Source organism: Chiloscyllium plagiosum, chromosome 16, assembly GCF_004010195.1.
Source record: "Chiloscyllium plagiosum isolate BGI_BamShark_2017 chromosome 16, ASM401019v2, whole genome shotgun sequence".
Taxonomy (NCBI): domain Eukaryota; kingdom Metazoa; phylum Chordata; class Chondrichthyes; order Orectolobiformes; family Hemiscylliidae; genus Chiloscyllium; species Chiloscyllium plagiosum.
In genome coordinates this window covers 64,930,059-64,940,771 of record NC_057725.1, presented here as the reverse complement: position 1 = coordinate 64,940,771, position 10,713 = coordinate 64,930,059, and the positions used below count along the sequence as shown (strand labels likewise).

Here is a 10,713-nt window from a genome sequence, read left to right as displayed (position 1 = left end):
AAGTTCAATACCTCACATTTATCCAGATCAAACCCCATCCACCATTTTTCAGCCTATTGACCCATTTGAACAAGATCCTTCTGGAATCATAGAAAACCTTCTTCACTGTGTCACCAATTTTGGTGTCATTTGCAGACTTGCTAACCATTCCTTCTATACTCTCATCCAAATCATGTATATAAATACAAACAAAAGAGGACCAGAATCGATCCTTGTGGAACATCACTGGTGACAGGCTTCCAGTCCAAAAGCAACTCTCCACCACCAGCCAATTATATATCCAATTTACGAGCTCATTCTGAATCCCATGTGACATAAATGTATTAATTAGTCCACAATGCGGAACCTTGTCAAACACTTTTTAAAATCCAAATAAACAACATCTACTCCTCTGCCATCATCACTTCTTTGGTAACTTCCTCAGAAAACTCTATCAAGTTTGGAGACATGATTTTCCTCACAAAAAAGCAAGCTATCCCTAATCCTAATCAAAAAGCAAGCTATCCCTAATCAAATTTGTCTCTAAATATCCATAAATCCTACCTTTTAGGATCACCTCCAAAAATTTACCCACAACTGAAATCAGATTCACAGGTCTATAGTTTCCCCGTTTCTCCTTATAACATTTCTTAAACAAAGGTACATTAGCCACCCTACAATCATCGCACGCCTCACCTGTAGTTATAGATGATGCAAATATTTCTGCAAGGGGCCTCACACTTTCCTCTTGAACTTCCCACAACATTCTAGAATACATTAGATCAGATCCCGGGGATTTACCCACCTAACGTCCTCTTCTGTAATAAACTGTTTTCAAAACATCAAAGTTTACTTCCATTCATTCTCTGGACACCACTTCTTTCTCCACAGTAAAGACTGAAGCAAAATCTTCATTTATTATCTCTCCCAGCTCTTGGGGTTCAACACAAAGACAACTTCCTTAATCTTTAAGAGGCCCTACTCTTTCTCTAGTTACCTCCTTGCTCTTAATATAATTGTAGAATCTGTTATGGACCATGCTAGACCCTCTCAAAATATTTTAAGAAGGTAGCCTGGACTTTAACTTTTTCTTATTTTAAAGGCAGATGTGAGTGGGTGTTCCAGGTGTGATGTAGCTGGTCAAGCCACTCGACTTTAAGCAAACCAGAATTTATTTAAATACTACAATTGAAACATAAACAATAGAAAGCAGAATTTAGAAGAACTTAACTACAGGAAAGCTTAACTGACCCGACACAGAAACTATTACTAATTAACTGTTCCAATACAGTAACATCCCATAAACATGCCTTGGCAGAAAGGCAAAATTAAATACAGATTTATACAGGCAGGAGGGAACAATTTCCAGGGAGAGATTTCAGAAGGAAGTCAGAGGCATTCTTTACAGAAGGTTGAAACTCCCCTGGACTCACACATCTTGTGACTACTACACTGAAACAAAACTAGAAAAAACATGAACTGGGAGAACTGGCCGCTCCCCTTCCACTGTTAAACTGGACTCTTTGACATTTTTGCCTTTACAGACACTCTTAAAAAAAAACAAAGACAAAATAACCATTTTTAAAGTAACAGAATTGTTAAAAATCTCTCAATTATCCTTAACCTTATCTGCCAATGCTGTCTCATATTCCCCTCTTTGCCTTCCTGTTTTCTTTCTTAAGGATGCCCCTATGCTCTTTATATTGATTAAAAGATTCAGTTGAACCAAATTGTCTATATCTAAAATAAGGTTCTCTTTTATTCTTGACTTGAACCTCAATATCTTTATTCATCCATTGTCCACTGTAACAGGAACATAATGCCTCTGTACTCTTGTCATCACACTCTTTAACACCTCCCACTTGTCAGACATCTCATTCTTGATGAAGAGCTTATGCTCAAAACACGACTCTCCTGCTCCTCAATTCTGCCTGACCTGTTGTGCTTTTCCAGCACCACACTTTTTGACTCTGATCTCCAGCACCTGCAGTCCTCACTTTATCCTTTTACCTGAGAACAGTCTACTGCAATCGCCTTTTGCAAGTTATTTTCTCATACCATTAAAATTTGCCTGACTTCAATTAATAACGTCTATGGAAGGCTTATTACCCTTTTCCATAATCATTTTGAAACTAATAGAATTATGATTGCTAGACTCAAAGTATTCCCCCACTTTTATTTCAGACACCTGCCCTGCCTTATTGCCCAAGAAAGTCTTGTTTTGCTCTTTCTCTAGTATGCACATTGAGATATTGATAAAGAAAATTTTCTTGAACACATTTGACAAATTCTTCACCATCCAAACCTTTAACCATATGGTAGCCCCAGTCAATGTTTGGAAAATTAAAATCCCCCATTATTTCTACTCTATTCTGCTTACATATAATTTCCCCCTTGCTGTTAGGGGGCCAATAGTATAATTCCATCGAAGTGATCTTTCCTTTCTTATTTCTAATTTCAATCCATATATTTTTACTAGACGATCTTCCAGAATATCTTCTCCAGTTACAGCAGAAATGTATTCTTTAATCAAAAATACCATTCTCCCTCAGAGAAGATTGTCTCAAGGAAAGATTAGATGGTCAGGTTTTTATCTATTGGAGTTTACAAGAGTAAGAAGTGACTTAAATGAAACCTATTAGATCCTGAAGGATTCTGAAGGGTGGATGTGGAAAGAATGCTTCCTATTATAGTAGAACCAATAACCAGGGGCCACTGTTTATAAATAAGGGATTGTCCATCTAAGGCAGAGAAAAGATTTTTTTTTTACAGAGGATCATGAATCTTTGGAACTCTCTTCCTCAAAAAAAGTGATGGAAGCAGAGCTTTTGAACATTTTTCAGGCAGAGGTACATTAATCCTTGATAAGCAAGGGGATATAAGTTTATCAAAGGTAAACAAGAAGAGTAATGAGATCAACCCATTGAATCGCAGAGCAGGCTTGAAGGTGTTGAGTGACTTTCTTCCACTCTTACTTCATATGTTCATAGCACGTGGCATGAAGTGAGCCTTCCTCTGGCTATCAGGTGCTTCAACAGCCACATCTTCCATCAGCCACTAAAAACTGCATGCCTTGTCCTCATCAGATTATAAGCCTAAGCCAAAGGTGAGCATGTTCCCACGAAGGTGATTGTAGATGGTATGTAGAACATGTATGATGGTACATTCTGTCAGTTTTCCAAAACCCTGTTATCTGGGCTGGACGGCAGGATCACAGAAGATGGCATGAGCCATTCCTCCAGAATACAAGGACTGGACTGGAAAACACAGAAACGTAGATTAGCATCTATAAAAGCCCATCTTTCCATCCCTCTGTCAGCGGCTTCACATCAAGACATTCTCTCCCTGTTTTTGCCGACTTCTTGGTGTTTTATCATCTGCACAGAAGAGGAGAATCTGTCACATTTCAAAAACCATTTAACCCCTTAGTCTTCATATATCTCTCCTATAGATAGGTCTTCCTCAGTAAATGATCTGTTTTCATACAAACAAATGAAATGGGAGCAGAATTAGACTATTCAGCTCCTTGAGCAGGCTGTGCCATTCAATATGATCACAATTAATCTGCTTGTGTTTCAAATTCCACACTCCAAATAAACTTTCCTTCCCTTGCCGAATAAGAATCTATCTGCTACTGCCTTAACAATTGTTAATGACCACACCCCCTTAAATAACGGTATTTACAAAGGAATGAGGGCAGAGCTAGCTGGAGTGGACTGGAAAGGTGTATAGCACGAAAGATGATTGAGGACTAATGGCAGATATTTAAGAAAATAGTTCATGTCTCACAATAAAGGTATATGCCAGTTAGGTATTTAAATGACCAATAAATTGCCTCTTATTACATATAAGAAGCAGACAATTCAGCCCCTTGACCCTGCTCTTCTATTTAATACAATCATGGCTGATATTATCTAGGACTCAATGTGACTTTGCACTTTTCTGCCCATTCCTGATAACCTTTTAACCCATTACAAATTAAAACTCTGTCTATCTCCTGCCTAAATTTATTTAGTGTTCCAGTGTCCACCGCACTCTAGGATAACAAATTTCACAGATTTACAAATCTTTGAAAGAAACAATTCTTCCTGAACTCTGTTTTAACTCTGCCACTCCTTAGCCTAAAATTATGATCACTCATTCTATATTGCCCCATAAGGGGAAACAACAAATCTACATTGACTATGTCAATCCCCGTTAGCACCTTAGATACCTTAATTAAATCGTTCCTCATTCTTCGAAACTCGAGCGAGTATTGGTCTAAACTGCTCAATATCATCTCATAAAATAATGATTTCATTTCTGGAATTAATTTAGTGAATCTTTTCTGAGCTGCCTCAAATTCAATCACATCCTTCCTCAAGTAAGGGGACCAAACTGTATACAATACTCCAGGTGTGGTATTACTAATGCAGGAACATTTCTGTAATTCTATACTCTATTCCTTTAGCAATAAATGTCAAAAGTTCAACTGCTCTCCTTATTACTTGCTGTAACAGCATACTATTTTACTGTGCTATATGCACGAGGCTACCCAGATCTGACTCTGAAACTTTTTGAAGTTCTCTCAATTTACACAATATGGTTCCTTTCTATTCTTCCAACAAAAATGGACAGCCTCATACTTATCCACATTACACTCCACCTGCCAAAGCTTGGTCCATCTGCCTAGCCTTTCCACTGTCAATTTGTAAATTTCATAGTTCTTCATCGCAACTTACTTTCCAACCTATTTTAGTGTCACTGCAAATCTAGCAATGATACCTTCTATCTGTTTATTCAAGTTATTCATATAGGTTGCAAATAGTTGGGGCTTAAAGACCAGGCCCTTTGGCACCCCACAAGTTATAGCATGCCAACCAGGAAAATACCCGATTATCTTGACTCTCTGCTTTCTGTTCTCTATCCATGCTAATATATTATCCCTAACCCATGTGATCTTATCTTTTATAATAACCTTTTGTGCAGCACCTTATCAAATCTTTCTTGAATCCAAATATACTACATCTACAGGACCCCCATTATCCATATTACATCTTCAAAATCTAGCAAATTAGTCAAGCATGATTTAACCTTTAGAAGATTATACTGATTCTGATAAATTGCATTTTGATTTTCCAAATGTCCCATTATTACTTCCCCAACATTGTATCTTAATAATTTCCCAATGACAGCTGTTAAGACTAACTGGCCTACAGTTTTCTACTTTTTGCCTCTCTCTTTTTTGAACAAGTGTGTTGTGTTAGCATTTTTCCAATCCACTGGAACCCTTCCCATATCCAGGAAATGTTGGAATATTATAACGAATGCATCCATTTTCTCTGCTATCTCTACTTTTAAGACTCTGGGATGTAGTCCATTGGGCTTCCAAGTTTGCCTTTTCTTCCAATCGTTTACTTAATACTTTTTCCCTAGTGATGGTAATTCTTTCAGTTCCTCCTTTATCATAACCTCTGCATTACCAGTTACTATTGGAATGGCTTCATTGCCCTCCACTGAGGCAAAATATTAATTTGGTGTCTCTGTCATTTCGGTGTTCCCCATTATTAACTCCCCAGTCCTCTAAATGTCCAACATTCATTTTAGCTACTCTCTTCCTTTTTATTCATGGATAGAAATTTATGTTATCTGTTTCATAATTCACCTTTGCTTCTTTTAAAATTCTTTAGTAACTGTTTGTCTTAAAAGTTTCCCAATCCTCCAGCGTGTCATTGATCATTGCAATATGGTATACCCTCATTTTTACCTGTATGTTATCTTTAACTTTCTCATTTAGCCATGGATGCTTTCTCCCCCCATACAATTTGTCTTTCTCTCTGGAATGTATTTTAGATAGAGGAATTGAATAGCTCCTTCAATGTCTGCCACAGTTCATCAACTGTCCCATCTTTTAGTTTTTCTGCCCAGTCCAAATCTGAGCTAACTGAAGAGATAGTGGATCTTTCTGGTACCAATTGAGTCATGGAGGGTCCCAGAGGACTGGGAAATTGCTAACATAATCCCCTGTTTAAGAAGAGAGTGAGGCAAAAGACGTGAAATTATAGGCCAATTAGTCTGACCTCAGTCGCTAGTAAGATTTTGGAGGCCATTTGTGAACGATGAGATTTCAGAATACTTGGAAGTGCATGGCAAAATAGGACAAAGTCAGCATTGCATCAAGGGGAGGTCATGCCTGACAAATCTGTTAGCTCCTCAAATTCTTTGAGGAAGTAATGTGCAGTTTAGACCAAGGAGAGCTAGTAGATGTTATCCAACTGGACATCCTGAAGGCCTTTGATAAGGTGCTGCACAGGAGGCTGCTGAGTAAGACAAGGGCCCATGGTGTTAGAGGCAAGGTATTAGCATGGACAGAAGATTGGCTGTTTGGCAGTAGGCAGAGAGTGGGGATAATAAGGTCCTTCTCAGGTTGGAAGCCAGTGACTAATGGTGTTTTACAAGGGTCAATGTTGGGCCCATAACTTTTCACTTTATGTGTTAATGATCTAGTTGAAGGCACTGAGGGCATTTAGGCTAAGTTTGAAGATGGTACAAAGACAAGTGGAGGGGCAGGTTGTATTGAGGAGGTAGGGAGGCTGCAGAAAGATTTTGACAGTTTAGGAGAGTGGGCTAAGAAGTGGCAGATAGAATGCAATGTGGAAAAGAGCGAGGTCAATGCACTTTGATAGGAAGAATAGAGGTATGGACCAGTTTCTAAATGGGGAGAAAATTCATAAATCTGGAGTACAAGGTCACTTGGGAGTCTGAGTCCAGGATTCTCTCCAAATAAACTTGCAGGTTGAGTCAGTAGTTAAGAAGGGAAATATAATTTTGACACTCATCTCAAGAGGACTAGAATATAAAAGCAGGGATAAAAGCTGAGGCTTTATAAGGCTCTGGTCAGACCATATTCAGAGTATTGTGAGCAATGTTGGGTCCCAAAGTTCAGGAAGAGTGTATTGGCCCTGGAGTAGGTCCAGAGAAAGATCACAAGAATGATCCCAGGAATGAAAGGCTTAACATATGAAAAAGGTTTGAGGAGTATGGGCCTATACTCAATGGAGTTTAGAAGGATGGGGGGGGTGGGGGGGGGGGGCGGAATCTGATTGAAACTTACAGAATACTGAATGATCTGGACAGAATAGATACTGGAAAAGATGTTTCCATTGGCAGGAGAGACAAATGCCTGAGGGCACAGCCTTAAGGGAACACCTTTTAGAACGGAGATAAGGAGAAACTTCTTTTGCCAGAGAGTGGTGAATCTGTGGGATTCATTGCCACAGAAGGCTGTGGAGGCCAGATCATTGAGTATATTTAAGACAGAGATAGTTAAGTTTTTGATTGCCAAAAGGGACGAAAGGTTATGGGTAGAAAGCGGGAAAATGAGGTTGAAAAACATATCAGTCATGACTGAACAGCAGGGTAGACTCGATGAGCTTAATTTCTGCTCCTATGGTCTATTTTGTGCACATGTTATTACCTTTGTTTAACACCAGAATACTAATTTGGGATAATTTTCTCACTGGGGCAATTTGAGATGGATAATAATTACTAGCCTAACCAGCAACACCCACATCCCATGAACAGATGAGAACAAAAGCAGTTTGTGTTGATGTCAGAAATGTAGAATTGTTTGATTGCAGAATAGATTTGTTTTCTCTAATGTCTACAATTTTTTAAAAAAAGAAACAAGGCATTTGAGAATAAAATATTTAAATATTGTGGCAGAAATAGACAGCAGAATGATGTTCTTTTTCCATGGTATAATTAAAAATGGCCATGTCACACCTAGAAGAGTACAATTGCATTAATATAAGTGGAACAGTACACAACAAGAGCAAAGTATGGCAGATGATGGATATGTGAAATTAAAAACAAAATTCCTGGAACACTCAGCAGATTAGGCAGTACCCCTCTTCCTTTCCATTGGCTTAAAAGCTCTTACATTTCCATCATTCAATCATCATGAAATGTAAACTCTGTTTCTCTCCATAGATCCTTCAACATTTTCCAATTTCCTGGCCCTAACCACCTCATCTTCACTGGACTTCCATTCCAGCTACACTCACACTTGTAAAGCTAAGCTCAGAATTCCTCACTTTCTTATATCAAGACCTAACTAAGCCATACCTATGACCATTGTCACCCACCTGCCTTAATGTGTTCACACTCTGAACAACTTCTTTGTCAGCTTCACTCATGTCTCCAAATAAAAGGTGTAGCTATGAATACCTGCATGGGTCCACATTACGTGGAACATTCATTACTCTAATCTGGCTCAGATCTCCTCCCTCATCGTTTTTTCTAATTCATTGATTACTGTATTATAAGACCATAAGACATTGGAGCAGAAATTAGGGCATTTAGTTCATCAAATCTGCTCTGCCATTCAATCATAGGATTTTCAACACCATTTTCCACTTTCTCACCATAACCTTTGATCATCTTGGCAATCAAGAACCTGTCTATCCCCCTCCACTGTCATCTGCGAACTTAGCCAGAACGCCCTCAGTTCCTTCATCTAGATCATTAATGTATAAAGGTGAATAGCTGTGGTCCCAACATTTAGCCTTGTGGAACACCAATAGTCACCAGCTTCCACCCTGAGAACGACCCCTTTATCCCCACTCTCTGCCTTTTGCATTGAAATGACTACTGGCTCTTGCTAAGAGCTGGGAAATGTCATAGAGTCTGTTTTTAATTTGCCCCTTTCATGTCATATGATTCATCTCAGACTCTTCCCTTCTTTTCCTCAACTGCGGTCTCTGATCCTAAAGATAGGCTATCTACTAATGTTTACAATGAACCCACAGGCATCTACATTACACCAACTACACTTACTGACAAACTGTTTCCTGTAAGGATTACATCCCATTAGTGAAAGCAGTGGCATGAGGTAATATCACTAGACTCAATCAGAATTCCAGGCTGATGACATGGTTAAAATCCCATTCATAGCAGCTGATGAAATTCAATTCATCAATGTGGAATTAAAAGCTAATCTAAGCAATAGTGACCACAAATAATTCTTAATGTTCTTAAAATCCATATGGCAGTCTAATCTGTTCACCCATTATTTTAAAATAGTAGAATGGGAAACATTGTGTGCATGATGTCATAAATTGTGGCTTAATCCAATTCTGTTGCTGCTGATGACTCAGTGCCTGAACAATAGCTAGGTTTGTTCGGAAAATGTTGCATTTAGCATGATGGTACTGCTGCATAATGGAGGGTATCCTCAATATGAAGGTTAGACTTCATCTCCACAACTGATGGACTGCAGTCCACAACGGACAAGCTCTTAAGTGGGAGACAAAGCTAAGTGATTCCACAATCAATGGATCAGATCTAAGCTCTGCCATCCTGCTGCATCTAGTTGCGAATGGTGGTATAAAGCCAAATAATGAACTGGAGAAGGATGCTCCACAAGTATCTCCATCCTCAAGAATGGTGGAACCCATTATAACAGTGTGATATACGAGGTTTAAGCATTTGCAACAATCTTCGCCAGAAGGAGCAAAAGACTGAATGATCAAACTCAGTCTCCTCCTGAGATCTCCAGCATTGCAGATTGTCTTCAGCCACCTTATCTCACTCAACAAGATATATGGAATGACAGAAGGCTCTTGATATCTATCCATCGCATGATGAAGACCCTGATAAGAATCCTCCAAAAGTACGGAAGACTTGTGCTCTATAACTTTCCACATCCCAAGCCAAACTATTTCAATACAGTTGCAATGGTAGCATTGAACTGGCAATATGGAGAATAGCCCAGACTTTTCTAGAAATGATTTGATCCACTGTCACTATCAAAATGCATATTTGGCAATATCTACTTGGCAGCAGAGGACTTCTGATCTGTAAAACGTAACTAAAAATAAATTAAACAAAAATCACAAAAGAATAAAAAAATTAATGTTAAAGTTATTGATTTTTGTAATAACAATGAGGATGTATTAATTTCTGAGTATATGAATGTTCTGATTACTTACTCACTATTCTTTCATAAGAAATTTTAAATCCATGTTGAGCTGATGGTTTATGTTGAAATTCTATAATAACTGCACGTCCAGTAGAAGACATGTTTAATGGTAGTGACACTTTATTACAATACTGTTCTGCATTAACAGAAGGGGATCGTGCAGCATCATGAATGATTACACTATTTTCTGTACAGTTTGAGCTCTGCTTAAGCTTCAGTTCTTGAAATATCAAAGTCAACTATTGAAAAACAAGAAAATGATATGGTGTTACGTCAGTTTTAAATACATTCTATTCTTTCCAGCCATAATTGCATTACAAATTCAAATGGAACGTAAATCTAGGTGTTAATATTTGGAGAAATTTAAGTTATTGATAAATGTCATCTAATAATATATTAAATGATTTCTTACAGCATATTGTTGCTGTTAAGGAACACTGAAATTCTGCACAGGAAATGGAAGAACTTAATCCAAACATTAATCTATTCATTGAAATTGCATATTGACGTTTTTTATTTCTTACAGTTAAAAGTAAAGCACATTACATTGATGATTAAGGAGCCTGTTTAGCACAATGGTTGCTTAACATTACTTGAAATCAGCCTGAATTAATCTTGGAGTGCCGTCACTAGCGGTGTTCCGCAAGGATCTGTTTTGGGACCATTGCTGTTTGTCATTTTTATAAATGACCTGGAGGAGGGATTAGAAGGTTGGGTGAGCAAGTTTGCGGATGATACGAAAGTCGGAGGAGTTGTAGACAGTGAGGAAGGAT

General features: G+C 38.2%; 1 protein-coding gene across 1 annotated transcript in view; it reads right to left on the bottom strand.

The window, feature by feature from the left end:
- Positions 1-9,790: 9,790 nt before the first annotated feature.
- LOC122558113 (low choriolytic enzyme-like) overlaps positions 9,791-10,713 on the bottom strand; it is a 122,809-nt gene continuing 121,886 nt past the window's right edge. Inside the window, exons 10-11 of the mRNA XM_043706431.1 lie at positions 9,955-10,179; positions 9,791-9,829 (exon numbers count right to left, since the gene is read on the bottom strand). Of these exons, the coding sequence (XP_043562366.1) occupies positions 9,791-9,829; positions 9,955-10,179 (264 nt within the window). The remainder of the gene's footprint in view (positions 9,830-9,954; positions 10,180-10,713) is intronic.